Source organism: Alligator sinensis, unplaced genomic scaffold (assembly GCF_000455745.1).
Source record: "Alligator sinensis unplaced genomic scaffold, ASM45574v1 scaffold534_1, whole genome shotgun sequence".
Taxonomy (NCBI): Eukaryota; Metazoa; Chordata; order Crocodylia; family Alligatoridae; genus Alligator; species Alligator sinensis.
This window is the reverse complement of record NW_005842050.1, coordinates 1,120,131-1,145,140: the sequence shown is the minus strand read 5'-3', so window position 1 is coordinate 1,145,140 and position 25,010 is coordinate 1,120,131. Positions and strand designations below refer to the sequence as shown.

The window sequence follows — 25,010 nt, the reverse complement described above, 5'->3', positions numbered from 1 at the left end:
ATCCCTAGTAATTATTTTCTAAACATACTAATATTATTTGCTACAATACAGCAAATGGATCTTCCTTATTTAGATCCTCCTTATCTACTAAATCAAAGTGAAAGCTATGAAAGAAGAAAGAATAAATGCTAAATAGGACAGAAATGCTCTTAACAGTTTCAGTGTTGAGAAAAACATCTGGCTAATTTTAAAATCTGTATTTAGTCTGTTAAAATGCTTAGGTAATAATCAACTAATAAGTCTAGCATTTAAAAGCATATTGAAACTAAACAAGTATAGAAATGAATGAAAGACAAAGTATTCTCCAAAAAGATTCATGCAACATAATTTTTGCATTGCCGCAGATTTTATTTCTGCTAATTTCTGAACTACTGAAAAAAAGGACATTAGAAATGGGAAATGTCTATTAAAATATACAGTACATCTCTCTTCCAGTAAATTGTTCATCCTACAGTTTATAGGCCAGCTCTTATTCCATCTTTTAGAAGCCTAGGTGGATTTAGGCACCTAAGTGTGATCCCACCCTGCTGTATAAAAAACTACCTGCAGTGATTCAAATTTAAGTAATGAACTGAAAATATTTGCTCATATAGCAGCAAATCCAATTACTGGCACCTCCTGGTACCAAGTGACCAGTGAAGATAACCACTCAGTTGGGGCTCTGGTTCTTTCAGAAACCAAAGCTGAAGTGGATTAGGAGCAGAAATCACCTAAAGAAGTTGAATAATAGGGCTGGAGCCCCTAATAATTGGTACAACACAAAGACAACCCTGTGTGTGTGTTACTCTCCCCCCTCCCCCATCCCTAATACCATATCTTGTATGAGGGTCACCACAAGTATACCAAGACAAAGTTAAAAGAATGAGGGACTGATGATAATGCTTCACCAAGTGGTATGGTTTACAAAGGAAGGCTGTTCTGCAATGAACAATGAATGTGCCAAATCTACTCCTAGTGTTAACTTTCCCAAAGTCACTAGATAGAAGCTCTGGCCTTTGACAGGAAAAAAGCCTTTAATCCTATTTAAAAGCCTTTAATTCCTATTACTGTGCCATCATTGCATTGTACTGCTGTTCTAATATATATATATTTCCTCCTACTAACTGCGAAAAGTGGGATCTTGTTAATAAGATTCTGGACAGGTAAATTAATGCATGCGGAAAAAACATAAAAGTTCTAAAATTTATTTCTATGTATCATATTTTATGAGGTTGAAAGAAAAGGCAGCAGAAGATAAAACTTTAACTAAAGGGTGTCTATACATGTGGTCTGGGATGGGGGGGGGCGCTTTAATTAGAGCGGCTCTCAGCATCACATGTATTCAGCATCCCACATTTCAAAATGCTGATGGGGAGCTTTAAAACTCATTTGACCAGCTTTAGTTAAAGTGCCTCCAAAACGATTTTGAAGCGCAGAGATGTTGAATGCACATGATGCTGAGGCTGCTGGAGCGTGCTAATTAGCACACTCCAGCAGGCTTTCATAGTTTCATAGACTTTTGGGCTGGAAGGATGATCGAGTCAAGCCCCCTGCCCCAGGGGCAGGAAGTCAGCAGGGATCATAGGATCCCAGCAAGATAAGCATCCAAATGTGTCTTGAAGGCGTTCCAAGTCAGTGCTTGAACCACCTCCGGCGGTCGTCTATTCCAAACCTTGGGGGCTCGGACAGTTCTTTCTTATGTCCAGCCTGAATCGGTCACAGTGAAGTCTGTGACCGTTCGATCTTGTCATCCCTTGGGGGGCTCTGGTGAACAGACATTCCCCCAGATCCTGATGCGCACCCCTGATAAACTTATAGGTGGCCAACAGATCACCCCTGAGCCTGTGCTTTTTCAGGCTGAATAGCCCCATGGCTCTCAGCCTCTCGTTATAAGGTCTGTTTTCCTGACCTCTGATCATGCGCATGGCTCTCCTCTGCACCCTCTCAAACTTCTCCACATCCTTTTTGAATCATAGAGCCCAAAACTGGACACAGTACTCCAGCTGCGGCCTCACCAAGGCCGAATACAGCGGGAGAATGACGTCCCAGGATTTGCTTGAGGCTCACAGTACACTTGATTAATCAAGTCTGCTCTAATGCATGCTAATTAGCAGAGGTCCATCATGTGTATATGCACCCAAAGTTTTTAAATCCTATATACTCCTACAACACTTATAATTTCTCTTACTACAAACATCCACATGATCATCTCGTATTCTGGAGAAAAAACCTACATGGTAAAAAGATGGTAAAACTGCAGACTAAACTGTACCAGATCCTGGCACAATACCCTATTTTCCAAATTTTGAAAACAGCTTGTGCTCATATAATAATTTCACCTAAAGCAAGATCTTTTATTGAAATCAAAACAAAAGACAACACCTTTAATGCAGCTCCTTCCAGATCAGAACATATTTTTAAAAATGAAACCATAACTGTGGAAGCATCCTTCCAATAAAAATGTTATCACAACTTAAAATAGTACAAATATTTACTATTTTTAAAAAATATAGGTATGTATAAAAATATCTAGACATTTCTTCTACCCAAAAGGTCCAAGCAGAGACTAAATACATGCAAACCATTCAGTGTACAGCAAGGTTTAAAGGAATGAGTACTTGAACTACATGATTGGCTGTAAAAATTAGGAGAGAAAGAAAGAGCGGGCAGTTTATCTGAATTTTAACAATTTTACATGTTCCTCCAATTTCAATACAAACAGATAATTCAGTAATAGAAAATATTGTTTTTAAAGGCAGAAGTCCGACAGATAAAAATCGGAAAATAAATATTCTTCATTCTACACGCATGTGAATCAGTAAGATAAGACTGAAACAGTTATATTTGTATAAAATATGTTCACCTATTTAGCTGCGCTTTGTGTATCTGAAGCCCAATACACAAGACAGGGTAGAATACACTTAAGATAAACAACTGCTAGTTATGATGACATCTTAAAAATTATAGATGTTCTCTGCGAGGCGGGGTGGGAGGGCACTTTAATTAGCAAGCCACACTAATTAGAAGTACCTAAGCATCACATGCATCAGTGTCCCCATGCTGAAAATGGCAGCAGGGCACTTTGAACTAAAGCTCATGAAAAGAGCTCCAATTTAAAGTGCCCTGCCACTATTTTTCAGTGCGGGGACACTGATACACATGACACTGGAGGCTGCAGGAGCACATTAATCTCCACACTCCCGCAATTTATCGAGCCTGCTCTGACTAGCTGGATTTACAGCACATTGAAGCAGCCTCGCTGCACATCTATGGGGAGCCCTTTGGTGTTATATACCAGAGAGATCTAGACCCCTTCTTATTATATAGAACCATATGACCTTCAAAATAAAATGTTATGGACTTGTATTCTATTTTTCTTCATGTGCCCAGAAATGCCTTGCTGGACTTGGTCCTTGCCACAGAGGTGATGACCTGGTGAGGGATCTGCAGCTGGTCGACGACCTAGACGTTGGTGACCGTCGTCTGCTGGAATTTACTCTGCTGTGCAGGTTGCTGAAAGCAAGCAGTAAGGCAAAAGTCCTTGACTTCAGGAAGACCGACTTCAATGAGCTAAGGAGATTAGTAAAACAGACATGGGGGACTTGGAGCCTCACTGAGATGGGAGTTCAGGACAAGTGGTTGTTCCTTAAGGAGACAACCCTCCAAACTCAGAGGGAGTCAGTCCGAGCATGAACCAAAGGGGGCAAGAGTGCTAAAAAGCCCCTTTGGCTCAGTCAAGACATCCAGGAGGGCCTGAGGGCAAAAAAGGTGACATACAATCAGTGGAAGAAAAGGGCTATCACCAAGAAGGATTACACCTCCGCTGCTCGTGATTGCAGGGAGGCAGTTAGGAAGGCCAAAGTAGAGACAGAACTAGGGCTGGCAACCAGAATTAAGGATAACAAGAAGTCCTATTTCAAATACATAGGGAGTAAGAAGAATGCACCAGGTAACGTGGGGCCCCTACAGGACAGGCTTGGCAATCTAGTGATTGCAGCAAAGGAAAAAGCTGATCTCTTCAACGAGTTCTTTGCCTCCATATTTCTGAGCAGGGACCGGGACAACTCCCCCACTAGGATTACGGACAGACTCAGGGGACACAATGCCATGCCTAGGGTCAGGGACAATCTAGTTAGGGAACTTCTGGAGGGGCTGGATGTGTTTAAATCAGCAGGTCCGGATGCTCGTCATCCAAGAATACTGAGGGAACTGGCAGAGGTCATAGCGGAGCCCCTGGCATGGCTGTATGAGTGCTTGTGGTGCTCCGGCCAGGTCCCAGAGGACTGGAAAAGGGCCAATGTGGTCCCCATTTACAAGAAGGGGAGAAAGGAGGACCTGGGTAACTACAGGCCAGTTAGTCTCACCTCGGTTCTTGGGAAGACCTTTGAGAAAATTATCAAGGAGAACATCTGCAGGGGCTCAGCATGGGAGGTAATGCTCAAGGGCAACCAACACGGGTTCATTGCAAGCTGATCCTGCCTGACTAACCTTGTTTCCTTTTACGACCAGGTCACAAAGTCCTTGGATGCGGGCGTTGAGGTGGATGTTGTCTATCTGGACTTCAAGAAGGCCTTTGCCACCATTCCTCACCCCATGCTCATAAAAAAAAAGGTGACTGCAGCATGGATGCCTACACAGTCAGATGGGTAGCAAACTGGATCGATGGTCGCACCCAGAGAGTGGTGGTGGATGGCTCATTTTCAACCTGGAGGGATGTGGACAGTGGAGTTCCCCAGGGCTCAGTCCTCAGGCTTGTGCTATTCAACATCTTTATCAGCGACTTGGAGGTGGGCGTGGAAAGCACACTGGGCAAATTCGCTGATGACACAAAGATGTGGGGAGAAGTGGGCACACTGGAGGGGAGGGACAGAATCCAACTACATCTAGACAGGTTACAAAGGTGGGTGAATGAGAACAGAATGGAATTCAATGCAGACAAGTGCAAGGTGCTACATCTAGGGAGAAGGAACCTGCAACATAACTATAGGCTGGGAACACCTTGCTCAACAACACAGTGCCTGAAAGGGATCTTAGCGTCATTGTTGACTCCAAGATGGACATGAGCCACCAATGCGAGGAAGCGGTCAGTAAGGCTAGCCGCACCTTGTCGTGCATTTACAGATGCATCACAATCTGTAGGAAGGTCCAGGAAGGTGATCCTTCCCCTCTATGTGGCATTGGTCAGGCCGCAGTTGGAGTACTACGTCCAGTTCTGGGTGCCGTACTTCAAGAGGAATGTGACTAACCTTGAGAGGGTCCAGAGGAAGGCCACTCGCATTGTCAGGGGGCAGCAGGCCAGGCCCTCTGAAGATAGACTAAAGGGCCTGAATCTATTCACCCTCCAAAAGAGAAGACTGAGAAGGGATCTGGTGGCTGTCTATAAACTCACCAGGGGGGACCAGCAGAAAACAGGTGAAGCTCTGTTCCCCCGAGCACAACCTGGGATAACAAGGAATAACGGCCACAAATTGAGAACAGGTTTAGGCTTGATATCAGGAGGCATTACTTTACAGTTAGGGCTGCCAGGCTCTGGCATGGGCTCCCAAGGGAAGTGGTGCTCTCCCCTACCTTGGTGGTCTTCAAGGGGAGGTTGGATACATATCTGGCTGGGGTATTACGATCCCAGCACTCGTTCCTACCCAGGGCAGGGGGCTGGACTTGATGATCTGTTCAGGTCCCTTCCGACCCTAGAAACTATGAAAAGGCAGCAGTTACTTTTTTAAGTCCTGCAGTGGGACATAGGGTCTTAAATCTCTGAGCTGCCTTCCCTTAATCCTGGGTCAGAGGCAAAGAATGCTGGTACAGATTTGAAAGCTGATTTAAAGAGTGCATAGACTGTGCAGCTTCAAAGATGAAGGCACTCATGAAAGAACAAACAACCAATCCACTCAGAAATAAATGTTTTACAAACAATAAAGTCTTAAATCTTAAGGAGTTGTGAGTCAGACACAACAGCCAGGTTCTGTGCCCAAGATGGCAGAGGCTGGACCACCTGCAGCAGCTGTGACAGCTTGGCTGGAGGCTGCCATTCACGCATCCTCTAAGTGGGTGCCTGGGGCTGGTGCCTCAGTTGCTCACTGCTCTTTATGATACTGGAGTGCATAAAACTGCAACAGAAAGAGATTTGTGCAGATGAAGCTAACAAAACTCAACATGACACTACACCTACAACTCCTGAGTCAGGGTATATAGTTAAAAGACACCCTCAAAACAGGAAGCTCCAATACCCTAACCAGTGAGAAACAAACAGGTATTCATGTCAAAGAAGAATAAAATGATACAGAATACATTCTTCATAAAACTGATGCAAGAGCAGCACAAATTGCAAGAGGGAAGAGGAGGTACTGGTATGGACATGACTATATACACATGACTAGAATACTAGCTGCAGTTTCAGCATCTCTTTAAATTGTTCTCTTAATAAAGAACCACATTAATTTTACAATAGTATGAAACAGTTCTTCCATATTATTTCTTAGCACACAGTCCATGAAATATGATAGTAGCAATCAATCTAGAACTCTGGCATCCACATGAAATTTTGGTAACATTAAAAGATTTACTAATTAAAACTAAGATAGTTTGTGGGACTTGACTGCAGCATACAGGAGAAGCTAAGAGAAAACCAATCCAACTCAAGAAAAGTGCCGGTGGGTGTGTCTACACATGACATTAATGTGAAGCAATGAACTCTGGCACATGTCACACTGGAGTTCATTGCTCCCAGGTCCTGAATTTACACATGCGCATGGGACTGCAGCACATGGAGCTGGATCAGAACAGGCCTGCCTGACAGGGGACCATGGGGGTCGGTCTGCCAGACCGGGGCTGCTCCAACCCAGCTCACCATGCTATGGAGGGGCTGGATGGGGCACAAGGTGCTTCAGTGTGGGGCTAGCCAGCAGACAGCCCCCAAACTGAAGCACCCTCATGCCCTACCCAGCCCAGTCAGTGCCTACACTTGCGTTGCTGTGGAGTAAAGAACTCCACCACAGGACAGTACTTGTATTTACAAGTATTAACCTATGGTGGAGTTAATTAGCTTACTACATCCTAATAGGACTGCAAGTGTAAATGCAGAGACTTTACTGAGAAGCTAATTAGGCAGATCGACCGTAAACGTCTCATGTAGACGTGCCCACTAAGTAGGAAGTGCAGATGAACTATTCAGAGCAGAGTTAAAGCAATAACACCCCACAAGCACAGAACAAAAACATGGGCTCAACTCAAAGGAATCCAGGAGGCAAGACAGAGACAGGCAAATGGAGAACACAGACATCATGATATAGAAAAGGGGCTTTCAACCTTTTTGAATCACTGAACCCCTCTCCCCCACCCCTACCCCAGTGGTCGGAGGCAGAACAGTGTACCCCTGGCCACTGAGAGGGGGGAGGAGGGGCAGAGGGGATTGGCACAAAGCCAGACAGCAAGCAGGGGGATGGCACACAGCTGGATACCAGGTTGGGGGGAGGGAATGTTCAGATACCGAGCAGTGGCAGCCGCCATGTGTGAGCTTCCCCTGCCCCCCACATCCGGCCAGGTGGGTGGCACCTGCACAGCACTGCAGGATAGTGCGTAGTGGCACTCTGTCCCCACCCACCCGCACGTACCCAGGGCCTTCTCAAGTACCCCGATTGACAATCCCTGATATAGAGCATATAGTACGAAAAATACCATTAAAGAGAGCAAAAAACGTTTAGGCTGTGGGCAGCATCACAAAGGATATGGGAGGCAGAATCAGTTTATGTCTTGCCTACACAATCACCCCTGAAATAAAAAACTGCAATACATCTAAAGATTGGAGATGCAAAGTCTTCCAGTGAAGAGGACATCTGCAGTATGACTTCAGCAGATTGAAAGACCCTCAATTTAAACTTTCCAGAAGCAAGCTACCAGCCATTCAAGTGTTATATATCCTACTATGCTATTAAATCAATAACTACTTTGATTCTGCACAGATTAAAGAACCATCTGCCATGTAATCCCAGCAACAGTATTAAGCAGCAGTATTAGACCAGAAAAATATCTGCTGAATGACCAACTGTTGATGATGCATGATAAAGCTATTCTGAGGCCAGCGAGCAAATGCAATCAATAAGAATTCTAAAAGGTGTGGGATCTGATGTAATCCAAACCAAGACTTCATGGTATCATCAGTGTCTTGGCCATACAGGAGCCAGAAGGAGACCTAAGCCAAGACTTACCTCACCTTTTCAGCAGTCTGTGGAATCAGGAAAGGGAGTCCAGAACCAAGAATACACCCAAAAGAGAGCAAAGATTCAGACCTGTTCTGGGACAGGAGAACTGGTGCTATCTACTAACTTCAGTTGCAAACAGGTCTATTTCTGGGTAACAATATTCCACAGCCAGTTGAGGGAGAATCAAGTTCTTCATCTCCCTTTTGTGCTGAACACAAAGACATCTGATGAAGCAATTTGCTGGGGCTAGTGCAGCCCTTCTGTTAGATGCACAATGGTGGAGGTGGGTTTCCCTTTAAATGTCCAAGGGTAAACTCTGAAAGAACACAAGGTTGCTCTGCAATCCTTAAAAGAGTAAAGAGTTGAACCAGGTTTAACATTAAGTATTTCATTCCTTCAAAAGGCAAGTGTTCCTCTGTACTTCTTTCATGAGGCTGGAACCCTGCAACCAGAACCAGCTCCTCATAATGACTGAGATGGTCAAGGAACAGGAGGCAGCATCCTTCAAGTCCAGGGCAGGTTGAAGGGCTGTTTTCACAACTGATATGACCTCAACTATGAATAAAAAACGGTCTCACTAGACTGGGAAAGCACCAAGTCCGAGGTTCATTCACCTGCTTCTCTGCCATCATCATATATGACATGCTACAGCCCAATTTTTCTGACAGTACAGAAAAAGTAGTTAAGACCATGCCAGACTAAGCAGGAAGCCCATTACAATAAACAAGTCAAGGACATGAGGCCACCAGGAACAAGGGAGCAGATCTGTGTCCAACATCAAATCACCACATAACACTATGGCAAACAACAAGACTGCAATGGAACCGGGGTCGTGTGATGTAGCCTCAGACTCAGGACTGTTGTGGAGATGAAACCCAAGATAACTGGCACACTGGTACAGGGCCAGGATAATGAGCTCTGTCCTTGAGCTATCTTGGTACTGGAGAGTTGGAAGAAATGAGATATGCGATAAACAGAAAAAAAACAGGACACAATCCAACAAAAGGAAGACAACAACAGGAAGAAAAACCCCCTAACCAACAAAAAAAAGCACAAATGATAACTTGAAAACTGGTCTGAAGATCAGCATATTAAAGCACTGGAAGGCCTAACAGGTAGCAATGGGATATCAGTAAAGGCCAGAACTTCAGCAACCTCTGCCCTTTAGCAAATCGACAAAGTCATTAAAATATAACAACAATTGTTCAAAAGAAAGATGCATCAACCTAACCAAAACTTGGAGAGAAGAACGCAGTTGAAGAAAGGAAAAATTTGCACCAGGAAGTCAGTCTGTGCACATCTGCCTAGAATGGCAGTTGTAAATAGTTCTCTTAATAAAGAGTCCAGTTAGCTTTACTAGTATGGAGTATTTTCATGTTATCATCAAGAATACAGCAGTTGAAACACAAGAGACCTCTAGCTCTCTCTGGGAGCATCTACACGAGCTGCTTACTGAACATTAGCCTACTAACACTGCTCAGTAGCATGGCAGTTAAAAACCATGTTAATAGCCTACTGCCCTGTGTTATTAGGCTAATGCGCAGTAAGCATCACAAAATAACCATGTGCTGGCGCTACTGAGCAGTAACTCTACTTACTGCACATTTAGAACTTTATTAAGCAAGTACTAAACTAAATGAGCAGTATGTAAGGTGTGTTAATGAACGTGTATTTATGCCCTCTGTAATGGAAAATGTCTAGGTAGAAAACTCCTCCCTGAAGACTAGCCAAAATTGACCACAGAAAAATATAAATATGCCACTTTATATGTAGGAAGAAGCTATTGTTTGGTATTTTTAAGTTAACGGCTAGGACAGAATAAAACATGAAAATCAAAAGAAAGCGCTATTAGAAAACTGATTTGGAGTTTAAATTCTCACTTTGCACCCTGACCCAGTGAGAGAAGATTCATGAAAAATACACACAATTTACTCCAATTTACTACAAGTTACCCAGACTATGAAAAGGAACAGAACAAAGGTGCTATTTGTAATTATTTTTAAAGGGTAAAGAATAGTATTATACACAGTTTATATTACTGTAGTAGTTAGTGCACAGGAGCCCAACTCATGCAATATACTTCTTAATTCATTTAGAGAAAAAAAAAGGAAACCATTTGTAACTCTGAAATTACTTCTTTGCCATTAAATGGTCCTTTAAAACACTGCAAACAATTTTTTTTAAATCACAGAATCATAGAAAATTAGGGTAGAAGGGACTTCAGGAGGTCATCTAGTCCAACCCCCTGCTGATCATTCCAGCCAGGGCCTTAAAAAAGGAAAGCACAATCTTAAAATAGGTGTCCATTTAGTTAAAAAAAATTAAGCTTAGAAAAATTCTGAAAAAAATAACTGATGCTTGAAGTACTGAAAAAGTCATGACAGTATATGATTTAAAACACTGCCTAATGCTAGCATCCCCAGTGTAAATGCATTTTATTTGTTTGTTTGACTTACCTCTCCTCCATTAACATACTCCATCACAAAACACAAACGGTCCTTTGTCTGGAAGGAATATTTCAAAGACTTTAAAGAAGAAAAAGAAAACAAAAATATTACCTTGATATATTAACCTAATCTGTAGTAATTAAATGGCAACCAAATGTAATTGTGTCTTCTTAAACAGACAAATCCAATTCTTAGAAACCAATCACTATTTCCTATTGCTCTAACTAAAGTATAAGAACCATTAACAATAACACTCCACATATTTTGTTCACCTCAGCAGCATTCACTAATAATGAGCATTTTTGAATAAACCAAAATGATGAATTGCAATTTAAAACAGCCATTGTCTTCTACCAATATTTTTAACTGTACTATTCAGGGCCCCTCTACACATGCAGGTGAAGGCACAACAGGATCTAAAGTGCAATTCACACAATCACACCTCCTACCATGCCACACATGCATGGCAGGAGGCATGATTTTGGGATCATACATGAGATCCCAAATCCTAGCCCCTCCCCCACCCCCACACCAGCAAGAAGCAAGCTCCTGTGGCTTGGAGTCCCATATACCCCAGTTGAGGGGCTCCCAGCCACAAGGGCTCCACACGCACCCCAGGGCTGGCAGAGCAGGAGTAGGTTGTTGCAGGGGCATGAGTGACCTGTGGCAATCCTCTGGCTCTGGAGTTTCCTGAAACCTGAGACAGGCAGATCAATCTAGGACAATCCTTTGGCCCCAGGGATTTCCTATGCCCTGGAACCCTAGGGATCACCACAGCTGCGATCCTCAAGTCCAGAGGATTTCATACATCCCAGAGCCCTAGGGATTCCAGCAGCCACAATACTCAGGATCTGGGGGTTGCACGCACCCCCAAGTCCTGCAGATAACAGCTGCCTCAATCCCCAGGGCCTGGGGATTTCACACTGGGCATAGTGTATCCCTGCAGTTAAGAGCCCTGTCAGCTGAAGGGGCTCCCAGCCACAGAAGAGACCCTGCTACACATGCAAATTAAAGCTCAGTAGCAACCAGCTATAAAGTTAGTACACATTTTCGAGGTCTAACTTTATAGCTCGTTGAAGTTTTTCATTGTGTGATAACTGCTTTGCATGTGTAGCTGGTCTCCAGGTAATTGTGCAATTAATCACTTAATTGCACTATACCTGTAACATGTAGAGGAGGCCTAAGCTGCACATTTCTCTTATTCCCTGAATGTGGTTTAGCCACATGCCTCCACCATCCACTGTTCTCATTCTAGCATCTCCCCAAACTTCTTCCACGATGCCTAAAAAAAGTGAGAGTATTATAATCTGGAAGGAAGAAGGATAAATAGACATTCAAACTGATCCTCATCTTGATACAATCTCTCTGTTTCATCCCATACCCATGATTCTCTAGTTTTACATAACATATCATGCTGAACCCTGTCAGTGTATAATGCTTTACATACAAGATTACATTATAACTTTAAAAAATAAAACAAATGCTATCCCCAAATTGAAAATAAACTTTAATTCCCACATTTAAACTAATTTTCATGGATCAAATTGATACCTAATGAAAATGAAGAGATACACATTTGGCCCAATGATCTCAAATGTAACATAGCAACATCTAATGCTATTATAAAGGCAAACATCATAATTTAAATATGTGGGCTAAGTACCTGTATTTTGCTGGTATTATTCCTGGAGAAATTGTGACAAGGGGAGTCAATCTCCCTCCTGTTCCCCCAGCTGCTCTAGGGAGAGTGTAAACTTGCTGAGTCTATATGTGGTATAGCATATGGCTCCCATATATAGCAGGTATGTGACCAGCTGAATTTGAAAAAAAGGCCAAACCTTTGCCCACTCCACCCCCCACATCTTTCTTATCTGGAATATGTATCCCTGTTTGTGCTATTGGACAAGTTGGGTCATGCTTTGGCCCAAAATGTCTACTTAATCTGCCAGCCAGTGTATTTATATGACACTGTTTTATTGCCAGATTGTGAAAATTATCTGAATTATACATGGCTTTGGTTGCTTTGAAGGAAAAAAAAGTTATTTAGAAAGGCAAAACTTAAAAATTGTATTAATTTCTATAATAAAAAACAAATGCTCTATCCATTCCCTAAAGAACACAATCACCACCAGACCACCTTTTCTATTCCCATTTATCTTTACCAGCCAAAAAAATAAAAATCACATTTAGACACTTGGAACATCTTCAACCACTTTTTGTTGCTGCTGTTGAAAAATGCAGATAAGTCAAAATCCAGATTTTTGGGGAAAATGGTTGGGTACAGTGAATTTTCTGTTTTGAAATATTTTGAGAAAAAGATTTCCAGTTTTTTAAATTAAAAGTCTACTTTTAAAATTGAAACTTTTTCATTTCAAAATGTAGGTTAATTTATAATAAAAAATACAAAAAAGAAGTTGTAATCAACACAATTTTTTCCAAAATTAGTGAAATAAAATGTTTAAAATTACCTGACTGGAACTGAACTGCTTTAGGGCTGTTCAGTTTGAAAACAAATCTGCAATTTTAGCGTTTTATCCTGATTGGGGACAAAAATATATTTGAAATATTTTGTTTTACACCCAGCACTAAAACAAAAGCCATGTAAAAGGCAGTTTGGCAGACATAGTGTACATCCACACATGCACTTGCAGTGGCTCAAATACCAGCAGCACAAATTTGTGCCAGAGATTTGTACCTCAGCACACATGCCTGAACATGCACTTTGGTGTGGGGCAAATTGTGCCACTTGGGGCAAACGGATCCTGCCCAGATCCTCCCAGATCTTCAGCCAGGGGAGCTAGAGAATGGGGCCAGCACCTGTGAGCTTCTGAGGCTCCTGGCCCTGGCCAAGTGGGCCTTGTACTTAACCAGGAAGGAGGCTGTGGCAAGGAAGGTGCCTGGAGACTGCAGGGCCGCTTTCCTCTCCCTTGTCCATGCACGTTTCTAGGCAGAGCACCAGTAAGCGGTATCCACTGGCTCCTTGGATGCCTTTGAGGACCGGTGGGTACGGTCCAGGAGGCTCTAATCAGTGGCCCCCTCAGGCGCACTTATTTTCACATTTTGACCCTTTGACCCACATGACGCTCCTAATCCTGTTTTTTTCATTAGCTGTCCCAAGTATTTTGTTGTAACATTCACCCACTAGCCCCCATACAATAGGGGCTACTTGCTAGCTGGGTGGGCCTTAGGGCCCATGCTATTTTGAATGTTACAAATAGACAGGAGCTTCTGAGGCTCAGCCAGGTAGTATCTGGGGACACTAGCCCTTTGTGCCAGCTGGACTGCTGAAGCAGCCCTAACCTAGAGTGGCCCCTGCACCCTCTACCCACTGCAGCAGTCTGGCAGTGGGAAATGCTACCTGGCTGTGACCTGTTGCCACCTGTGACAGCATCTGCCCCCTTAGACCTGCAGCCCCATGGCTGCGCACCTTCCAGACCTGGATGGAGGCTAGATGGCTGCCTGGGCTGTGGTATGGGCACAGCAGCAGAGCCACCTGCACCTCTGGGCCAGCTGCCAGTGGGCCATTGCTGCACAGCTAGCCTTCATGCAGTACTGCTGTCATGTCTTCTGGTGCCTCCGCTGTGCCATCAGGGCAGCTACTGCCCAGAAGATGTACTTGTTGCAGTGGCCCACTTTGAACTGTCAAAGCATGTCCTCCTGTCCCCAACTGCCACCTCATCTGCCCTCCACCTGGGTCCCCGGTGCTGGCCCTGGAGAGTCTCCTTTGCCAGAGTCCCGCCACTTGCCTCACCAGCACGGATCCTGGTGTTCCCTATTTAAAAATTGCAAATTCTCTGATAAAAAAAATTCTCTCATTAAAATCCCCAAAGTCTGCATTCTTCTGTGATTAAAATGAAATACCATATATAGAGAGATCAGTTGAGCAGTGTATTATTGATATATTTCCAATTCTAAAGCAATTTGGAAGCCTATCAGTGCCTCTATCTTCATAATAAAACCAGTTCTAAATATCTATACACTTTGGCATTTGCTTTTGGTTTTTTTATCATAGAAAAAATAAGAGCTGCCCCTGACCCCTTCGCTCACCAGAATGTGGGACGCTGAGCAGCACTGGGATGCCAGTGTCCTGCCCCTGCCTATGCCCTTGCCCCTCACTCCCAACCCACAGTCCTGCCAGTGCCCCTGACTCCTGACTCGCAGCCCCTGCCTGTCCCCCCACTAGCTCCCTCCTGGCAGCAGCTCCGTCCCAGCACCAGGACATGTGTCCAGCTGCAGCTGTCCCATCCGCTGCTTTGTGGCTCTAAGCAGTGCCAGCCCTTGCTGTTCTGCTCCCTGCGCCTGTGCCCACGCCCTCCAGAATCCCCATGCCATTCCAGGGAAGCCCTTGACTGGGGCTCAGGGACATGGCTGGGCAAGCCCCTTCACTTGCAGGCTGGCCTCCCCTGGCACAGGCTGCTCTAGTGGGGCAGAGGAGCTCTAAGCCTGGCTCTGGCAGCCTCTCCTACCCCGAGCTCCACAATGAGACTTACAGGGCTGACTTCAATACTGGAGTGGGGTGGTTTCTATTTATTTTCTATCTAATGATAAATAATATTTTTGTTAATTTAATCTTTTTTGTTATACTTTGAGGAATGACCTTAGGCCCCCTCTACCTGCGCAGGTAAAGACAAGATAGGATCTAATGCATGATCCACACAATCTCACCTCTTGCAATGCCACACACGCATAGCAGGAGGTGCGATTGTGAGATCACACATCAGATCCAATTGCACCTTATTGCTGGTGTAGGGGGAACCCAATTCTGGTTCTACATCCATTAGCAAGGAGCAGGCTCCCACAGCTAGAAGCCCCCTTTGCTGAGGGGGCTCCCAGCTGTGAGGGCCACATACTGCCAAGGCAGTCTCACATGTGACAAGGATTCTCAGTCCTGGCTGTGCTCCATAGGCAGCCAGGGCTGAGTGCCCCTTCAGCTGCAAGACAGATCCCATAGCCGTGGGGGCACTGATACGGTCTCCCAGCTGTGGAGATGCATGGAGCGCCCTGACACCCCTGTGGTTGGGAGACCACATTGGCTGTTTTCTCCCAGTCCCTGGGGTACATTCTACCCCCAGCACCTGGGAAATTGCAGCAGCTGTGATCTCCCCACAGACTGCCTACATGTGTAAATTGAAGTTGGATAGAAACCAGCTATAAAGTTACTACACATTTACAAGCAATAACTTTATAGCTGCTTGGACCTTTTTAAGGCAGGACAGTTAATCTGTACATGTAACCAGTCTAAATTTACTGCACAATTAACAAGGTAATTGCCTAATAGATATAACAGAGGCCTTACTGACAACAATGCGGGTTTCTTTTCTACTCTTTTGTATTGAATTAAACCCCTCCCCCCCATGAGGGTGCAAAGCACTTTCAGTTACGACTCAGTCTGATACACAGTCAACTTTCCTAAATTCTGATAGAGTCTATGCTGCAATGGAATGGAACATCCCTCATGTTAAGAATTACCGGTTAAAAATATTATTCTAGTTTCCCAATATTTACCGTTAAAAAAGGATGTCTAGTGTTTTTCAATACTCTGCTTTCTGTAAGAGTGTGAGCCACTTCATCCTGAAAAATAAAGAGTATAATATTAATAAAGAAGATGATGAGCTTATGCCTTCACTTTTGTTTTTTTCCCCAAAGACTTATCATTCAAACATACATATTAAAACATGTAAAAATAAGCATAACTAGTAAATTTGGTAAAATTTAATATGTACTTTATTTGAACCCAAAAGTTCAACAAGAAAGAAAATGAGAAAAAAATACCTATGTTTTAAATTATACAACTGCAGCTCTGATGCAAAGCACATCCCCAGACCCCAGGCCCAGCTCACATAGGATGCTGGAGTCCCTCCTGCACCTGCTCCAGACCCAACTTCCTGGGCCACAATGAGCAGTGGCAGCAGCAGCCCGGCAGAAGCTGCTGCTGGGTATGGAGAAAAAGTGTCACTTGGCAGAAAGCACAGTTGTCTCCCCCTTACAGCTGCCAAGCCCTTCTCACTGCCATTGCCTAGAGCTCACACCAGGACTGCCTTGCAGTTCCTCTCTACCAGTGCCACTTCTGGGCCAGCCCAGGGCCCTGTGCCCAGCAAAGCAGCAGTGAGGAGGAGTCACAGGGCAGTCCCGGCATGGGCTCTGGGCAGCAGACGTGAGAAGGGCCTGACAATGGTGAGGGGGGAGGCGACCATACCTGCTGCCAGGTCCCACTTTTTCCCCACAACCAGCAGCAGCTTTTTCCTGGGGCCAGCAGGTCTGGAGCAGGTGTTACAAGGACCCCGACACCCCACGTGGGGCAGGCCAGGACCAGGGCTGGGGCTGGAAAGAAGCTGAGCAGCAAGAAAACGTGGGAGCTGGTGGAGGGCACAGCTGCCTCCCCCTCCCCACTGCCAGGGCCTTCTCACTGCAGCTGCCCAGAGCCCACTCCAAGGCTGCCCTGTAATTCCTCCTGCAAGGCCCAAGGCAGACCAGAGGTAGTGCTGGTGGCAGCAGCAGTGGCAGGGAGGAGAGCCCCGCTGCAGGTTCCGGGCAGCCACAGTAAGAGGGACCTGACAGCAGCAAGGGGAAGGCGGATGAGCCCGCCACCAAGTCCTGCTTCTTCCTGGCACCCAGCAGCAACTTCAGCCTGGCCACCAATGCCAGGCAGCAGCTCCAGCCCCTCCTTGGGGTAGAAGTGTGGCCGAAAGGCAGCACTGTTGGCAGCAGAAGCCCCGCTGAGATGCCCCTGCTAAAGCTGCCACCTGCCCATGCCAGCTCCCCACCCGCCTGCAGCCCCATCCCACATACAGAATTTTGCTGAGCTTTTGCGGGGGGAGTGCTAACCTGGTCCACAACAGCTCCCCAAAACTTCCCACGTGGCCTGCAGGCCCAAATAATCGCCCACCCCGGGTTAGACAAACATATGTCCAGTTTAGAAAGGGATGGCCCTGCCAAATCAGGTGCTGGATTAGATGACTGCTGAGTTCCCTTTCACCCCTATTTTTTTTTTTTTTAATGATTCTATGATTCTACACTGAATATTAAAAATTGTTATGATATGAAATTTGCAAAGAAAATTCCTTACAACAATCCAACTGACTCTATCCTAAAGGAGAACAGAGTCAGCAACTTACTATGGTACCAAGTACCAGTTCACTATTGTAATAAAATGAAGACAAGTTAGGTATGACTCACAAAAATAACAAGAATAATGCTGTTTAAAAAAAATGTATTTGTTCAGTATATACGTATTAAATATTGCTACAAATAATACAAATGTAGCTTTCCACTACTACACATATTACTTAATCTATGCTGGGAAGATAAGGAACCATTAAACCACAAAGTAAATGCAGATGCCAGGAATTCCAAACTGTACTTCAAAAAAATCATCAAAACAGGAAATTAAAAATATAAGCAACAAAATTTAGTGGCTAAAACATTATGACAACATTATTTCTGCTCCTTGCGATTCACAAATAAATCTTAGAATACTATAAGCCCTAATTACTGTACTCTCTCACATTTATTTTATACAATTAACTTCGTAAAATAAATTTCATGAAGCTTATATACAAGTTAGCTTTAAGTTACAATCCACTTTGGTTCCCTTTCCAAAAATGTCTGAGTATTTGAAATCCTTGCTACTTAGACAGTAAGTAGTTTCTGTATCCACATACAAGAGAAGGTAAGATGCAAAAAATACTAGGATTAGGGGGGAAAAGAGGTTTTTTTCTCTTCATATTTTCACTAGTGCTTTTCTCGAATGTGGAAATGAAAACTGATTATGCCTAACCAACACAAGGACATTATAATGCCTCACAGGCTTCAGGTGAAAAGGAAGTTCAAAATTTGCATATTATTTACAAACTGTGGAGTTGCTAAATACGTACAGAAAAGTTAACCTTAAAAAAATAAAATATGGTATCTGTGCTTTAAAACGCATTTTGAAAGTATTTATGTATTTATTGGAGCAGTAATTATGTAAAAATGGCACCTTCCTGTTCAACAGCTCTCCAGTTCAGGGGTGGGTCATTATTTCAGGTGGAGGGCTGCTTAATGAGGTTAGTGAGCTTTCGAGGGCCGCATAGTTAGCCTCACCCCTTAACAGCTGCCACGCCCCCTGGTTGCCATCTTGGGACTGGAAGTCCCATCCCTAACCCCTGACCTTTGCCACTGGAGTCTCCACTTGCCCCTGGGAAATACTCCATTTGGGAGGGAGGAACCGCCATTTTAGAGCCAGAAAAAAAAACATATACCGCAAAAGTCAAACACCTACTATAACGTATTTTAATTTTATTACAAAAAATATTTTTGTCATGCTTTGTGTTTGTGTAGTGCATATAGAGGTAATCTATAATTATAAACATAATAACTCAACATAAATTAATATATACATATACATACACACACACACACACACACTAGCCAACTGCCTGTCAAGAATGATGAGGGGAGGGGACAGAGGCCCATGTAGGGCCCCCCCGGTGCTTTGGGTCTGGCTTTGCTCCCCCATCCCCGTCCATCTCCACCTCTGGACCTCAGTCTGGGCCTGTTCCCCACCTCTCCCACCGCTTCTGGTCTGGGCCTATTCCCCGCACCCCACTTGGGAGTCTAGCGCTACCTTCCCCTACCCCCATGCTCCAGGTCTGCCCAGCCCACATCCACTTGCCTCCCCCTCCCCTTCTTCCCAGCTGTTGGCAGGGCCCAGCAGCGTAGCAACATCACTGTACCTTTCCTCCCCCTCCTTGCCAGCTTTTGTCAGGGCCTGGCAGCAGTGGAGCAGCGGCAGCATGCTCCCCACCGTCATGGGGGGCAGGAACAGAGTCCTGCGCCCAGCCCCACCCCCACTTCTCATCTGGTCGGAGGAGGGGGGTGAATGGGCCTGCTCCCCCAACCCTCACCACTTCAGTGCCGGGCCCATTCCCTGCCCCACTTCAGGGCTGTTGTTGTGGTGCGGCAGCAGCAGGACACCATCACTGTGCCCCCTCCCCTTCCCTCCCTCCCTCCCTCCTGGCCTTTCATAGATTCATAGATGTTAGGGTCGGAAGGGACCTCAATAGATCATCGAGTCCGACCCCCTGCATAAGCAGGAAAGATTGCTGGGTCTAGATGACCCCACCTAGATACTCATCTAACCTCCTCTTGAAGACCCTGCTAGCTTGTGGCCATTATTTCTTGTAACCCCCGGGGGCGCCTTGGTGAATAAATACTCACCAATTCCCTTCTGTGCCCCCGTGATGAACTTATAGGCAGCCACAAGGTCGCCTCTCAACCTTCTCTTGCGGAGGCTGAAAAGGTCCAGTTTCTCTAGTCTCTCCTCATAGGGCTTGGTCTGTAGGCCCTTAACCATATGAGTGGCCCTTCTCTGGACCCTCTCCAGGTTATCCGCATCCCTCTTGAATTGCGGTGCCCAGAATTGCACGCAGTACTCTAACTGCGGTCTGACCAGCGCCTGATAGAGGGGAAGTATCACCTCCTTGGACCTATTCGTCATGCATCTGCTGATGCACGATAAAGTGCCATTGGCTTTTTTGATGGCTTCGTCACACTGCCGACTCATGTTCATCTTGGAGTCCACTAGGACTCCAAGATCCCTTTCCACTTCCGTGCCACCCAGCAGGTCATTCCCTAGTCTGTAGGTGTGCTGGACATTTTTCCTCCCTAGGTGCAGCACTTTGCATTTCTCCTTGTTGAACTGCATTCTGTTGTTTTGTGCCCACTTGTCCAACCTGTCCAGATCTGCTTGCAGCTGTTCCCTGCCCTCTGGCGTGTCCACATCTCCCCATAGCTTTGTGTCATCTGCAAACTTGGACAGAGTACATTTCACTCCCTTGTCCGAGTCACTGATGAAGACATTAAAGAGTATCGGTCCAAGGACCGAACCCTGTGGGACCCCACTGCCCACACCCTTCCAGGTCGAAGCCGACCCATCCACCACGACTCTCTGGGTGCGACCCTCCAGCCAATTCGCCACCCACCGGACTGTGTAGTCATCCACGTCACAGCCTCTTAACTTGTTCACCAGTATGGGGTGGGATACCGTATTGAAGGCCTTCCTGAAGTCTAAGTATACGACATCCACCCCTCCTCCTGTGTCCAGGCGTTTCGTAACCTGGTCATAAAAAGAGACTAGATTGGTCAGGCACGATCTGCCTGCCACGAACCCGTGCTGGTTTCCCCTCAGCATAACTTGTCCTGCCGGGTTCTCACAAATGTGAGCCTTGATAATTTTTTCAAAGACTTTGCCAAGGATGGAGGTGAGACTGACTGGTCTATAGTTGCCCGGGTCCTCCTTCCTCCCCTTTTTGAAAATGGGGACCACGTTGGCCCTTTTCCAGTCCTCTGGGACTTGGCCCATGCGCCACGAGCTTTCAAATATTCCCGCCAGTGGCTCTGCAATGATGTCGGCCAGTGCCTTCAGCACCCTCGGATGGAGCTCATCCGGGCCTGTCGACTTAAAGGCATCCAGTTCTTCCAAATGACTCTGCACCATCTCAGGGTCTACGCATGGTAGTCTGCCTTTGTTGGGTCCCCTCAAGTCTGGCCCGACCACCGCCCCATATCCAGTCGAGGGAAGGGGGGGGAACAGGCCCACTCACCCCCTCCCCCCGCCTGCAGGGAGTGGGGGGGGTGGGGGGCAATAGGCCAGCTGTGCTGGCCTCCTCCCACCCCAGCTTCATCCCGTTTTCCCATCATGGCGGCGCTCTGCCATGCTATCTCCTATCTGAATGCTCTTGGAGCACTCCGATTGGTTGTTTCAGTCAGCCAATCAGAGTGCAAATAAAGTACTATGGACAGACAGACTAAGGCTTTTATAATATTAAAATACACACACACCCACACACAAAGTGATTTTTATTTGCTTCCTTACATTGGAACTTTTAGGATTCGTGTTTTCAATTTTTTCTGTAAAAACATAAGGACTAAAAAACTTACTCTTAAAAAAATAAGACTTTAAGTTCTCATAAAGTAATCAGATTCCTACACTTGGGACTTTAAGAATCACATCATTTTGCAAGACTGAATGATACATTATTGGAGGGGTGACTAAATGTAATTTTGAGTTCATGATACTCAGGAGTTCAGGCTAACCGATCTATTGTTCCTACCCTGCCTTAAAGTATATGGGTCTATGAATAACATTTCAAGTATTGGCACTACTTAGTTAATCAAGTATTAATTTAAATTATTTGATATCATCCCCTTAAAACACATTTTTTCATCAATTACGAGTTTCAACTTCCCAAAGATGAAATTCTTGATCTCCTGCATAGGTTCCTTACCAAGCAAGTCAGGGAACAGAATATAAACCACATTTAATTATCTTGTTGTCTGAGAATGATCACAGTTTGCTTCTAAATATGTTTTGAAAGCATACAGTACATACCAAAGTACATTTTCACTGTATTTAAACCTGACCTGCTTTCTAGTGCTTTGCAAAACACAGATCCATTGCTTTCTCGTCTCTAAATTGATAAAGAACTGAAATTAAGTATACAGTAAAATCCCTGATATCTGGCTTGAGTGGGGAATGGGGGGTGCCAGTAATGTTAAAATGCTAGGGGCACACAGTTTCTGGCCAGGCCCCGGGGGGGGGGTCATGGCTATGGCTGCATGCACAGCAGTGACAGCACAGTGTGGTGGGTGGTGGTGGCAGCCATGTGTGAGCTTCCTGCCCCACCTTGTCCAGCTGGCCAGCCAGAAATTCCAATTACTAGAGTGTGCTGGTTAATAAAATCCCAAATAACAGGGATTTTACTGTATTAAGTATGTACACAGCAAGAAAATTGTATACTTGTATTCTCTTAAGATCTGTGTTTGTAACAGATAGTATTCCACTCAAAGGAACATTTATGCAGACAAAATAATATAAGTTTACCTTTGCAATAATTACTTCTTTTTTCAAAATCTTCATAGCATAATATTTCCCACTCGCCTTCTCTCGGACCAAAATAACTTTGCCAAAAGTGCCTTTTCCAAGCAGCTTCAAATAGTCAAAATCATTCATTGTCTGTAGGGAGCAAAAATCAAGAATTAATCAGATTTTTACTCTGTGGATGTGGTACATATACATTTTTTCTGCACTTCCACCAAACAGAACCACTGACATAAAAATTAAGTATGAATTATACAAATGTGTAGACTTCCACGATCAAGTTCAGAATACCAAAGAATACCATTTAATACAAAAGTTATATCTACCTCTAACTTGCTTATGATTAGTAATGAATATTGTTATTATAGTTCTTTAGGGGAGTACCAAATAATACTACATAAGCAATCTTATTAATCTCTTATAACAACCAAAAATCAAAGTCACAACCACTATATGTTGAAATATGACAGCTCAATTAAGATTTATTTACTACTGTGCCGCTATGAGTTCAGAAGCACTGTGCTGGCATCTTTTTTGAATCTTACATGATCTGTTCCTTATCAAACTATGCCAGTTTCTGCATCTTAGCACCAACAGTTGATCCCTTTAAATCTTTGGGTGTTGAGTTTATTTCTTGCTGGACTATTTCCATTTTCTTTTCCCACAGCGACTTTAACTTTTCATTTTATTTTCTTTGATTTAATTGACCTACAAGCAAAATAGTTTCCGAGAATCAAAAAAAAAAAAAAAAAAAACAGCCCTGGAAAACTCCTTTACATAAATCAGGCAGGACAAGAACAGAGGTGAACTGTGAGAATGTACCATTGTTTATTCCTCTCTCACCTGATGGAGTTACTTTTCCTGAATTCTTTTATAGTTCTCTAAAAAATGGTTTGGAGTTACAGAGAGCACAAATAAAATGTGTCATGGTGTTACAAAATGAGAATAGACTACAATGATGAAAACTGAAACCATAAACTTAAAACATTTCAAACTGATATTTAAGAAAATATCTCTCTCAAAAGAATTTTAAGAAGCAGAAGAGAAGGAGTCTAGGAATCACTGGCTGCTAAAAATTTTGGAGTGTTCCAAAGGGTCAGACGCAAAGAAAAGCATTTGGGACAAAGGACAATCCAATGATGGAAATCATATATTTCCATTTTTTAAAAGGACACTTCCAACTTTTCATTTGCTTTTTAGATAAGCAATTTCAAGATCTTTCTTCTGTCCCTGGGATAGCTTTAATACCTTTTCACACTTTCCTTTACCAAAATAGACAATAAGCATATATAAATGCATAGGCATATGCATACACGCACCTTGTGAAAGAAGAGATGACTGCTGTCATTGACAACCAGGCATTCTGACTCCCTGGCATATGCATTTTTGCAGCCGAAGGCATTTCAATTTAACGTCACATAGGGCCTCTCTAAATGTGCAGGTAAAGGTGTAATGGGATCACACAATCGCGTCTCCTGTCATGCCACACACGCATGGCAGGAGGTATGACTGTGGGATCATGAATCAGATCTCAAACTTTACTGCCAGTGCACAAACACAAAAAAAGAAGAGCGATGTACATGGGGGCAGTGCACACCATTCTAACCTGAAGCCTGGATGGCTGAAGCCATGCTCCAAGTGCTGGCCAGGCTCCGAGTGGCAGGATCGCCATGGCTGCAGCCCCAGGAGGCCCCCAGGACCCAAGGTAAGGCTACTGGGGCCAGCCCAGTGCTGGCCTCAGCCTCCACTACCCCACCCAGGGTAACCTGCCACACGCCAGAGGGCGCGTGGCATAGACGTTCCCTAGGGACAACTAGCGGTGGCACAAGGTGTCCCACTGCTAGTTGTTCCCAAGGAACCAAACATCCACACTCATGTGCACGTGTCCAAAGAAAACTTTCCCATGAAAAACTCATATTTCTAAGGTATGGTGTACTTAATTGGGAGACAGAAGATTCCAGGTTCTAGACTTAGCTCTTCTATTTACTGGTGTAAATATTCCTGTAAACTTCATAGCCTTTATTACCAGCCAAGGACTCATGCCACTATTCCAGGGACAAGAAACTATAGAGATGTTGTTGCACAAGGTCACTTCTGAGAAATCTAGGAAAAGAACCCAGGTCTCTAAAGATGAAAGTTAAACAAGGTTCATTTACTTATCTGCAGTGGCTTTCAAAATGAGTATGCAAAATGTGCGTGCTTGACAGTGCTGTCTTTAATCATTAGATCGTACACTGCTGCTAGAGCTAAAAACACAATAGGTTTCACAATACAGGAACATAACCTGATATAACATAGGACTGGAAAAGATAAACCACCACCTACACACAGACACAACAGTTTACTTGTTTCTCAAAATAGTTGGGTATTGTATTGATGAAGTATATGTCATTTCTCTCTACCAGATGATCCACCTAGAAAACAACAGCTTATTTTTATGCTACTTATGTCTTTAAGTTCAAATGAAATAGATTTTTGCAATAGCCCTGAATTTTGGACTTAAAATCCTGCTGACAACACAGGTAA

At 44.3% G+C, this 25,010-nt stretch overlaps 1 protein-coding gene across 4 annotated transcripts in view; it reads right to left on the bottom strand.

Moving 5' to 3' along the window:
• Nucleotides 1–25,010, bottom strand: part of AKT3 (AKT serine/threonine kinase 3) — a 257,736-nt gene that overhangs the window by 68,606 nt on the left and 164,120 nt on the right. For all 4 annotated transcript variants that reach the window (XR_003093873.1, XM_006022871.3, XM_025203251.1 and 1 more), the window contains 3 exons: nucleotides 22,488–22,619; nucleotides 16,130–16,195; nucleotides 10,634–10,702 (listed from right to left, as the gene is read on the bottom strand). Coding sequence is in view for 3 of the 4 variants with exons in the window: in XM_006022871.3 (XP_006022933.1) it covers nucleotides 10,634–10,702; nucleotides 16,130–16,195; nucleotides 22,488–22,619 (267 nt within the window). In the remaining variant the exon portion in view is untranslated. The remainder of the gene's footprint in view (nucleotides 1–10,633; nucleotides 10,703–16,129; nucleotides 16,196–22,487; nucleotides 22,620–25,010) is intronic.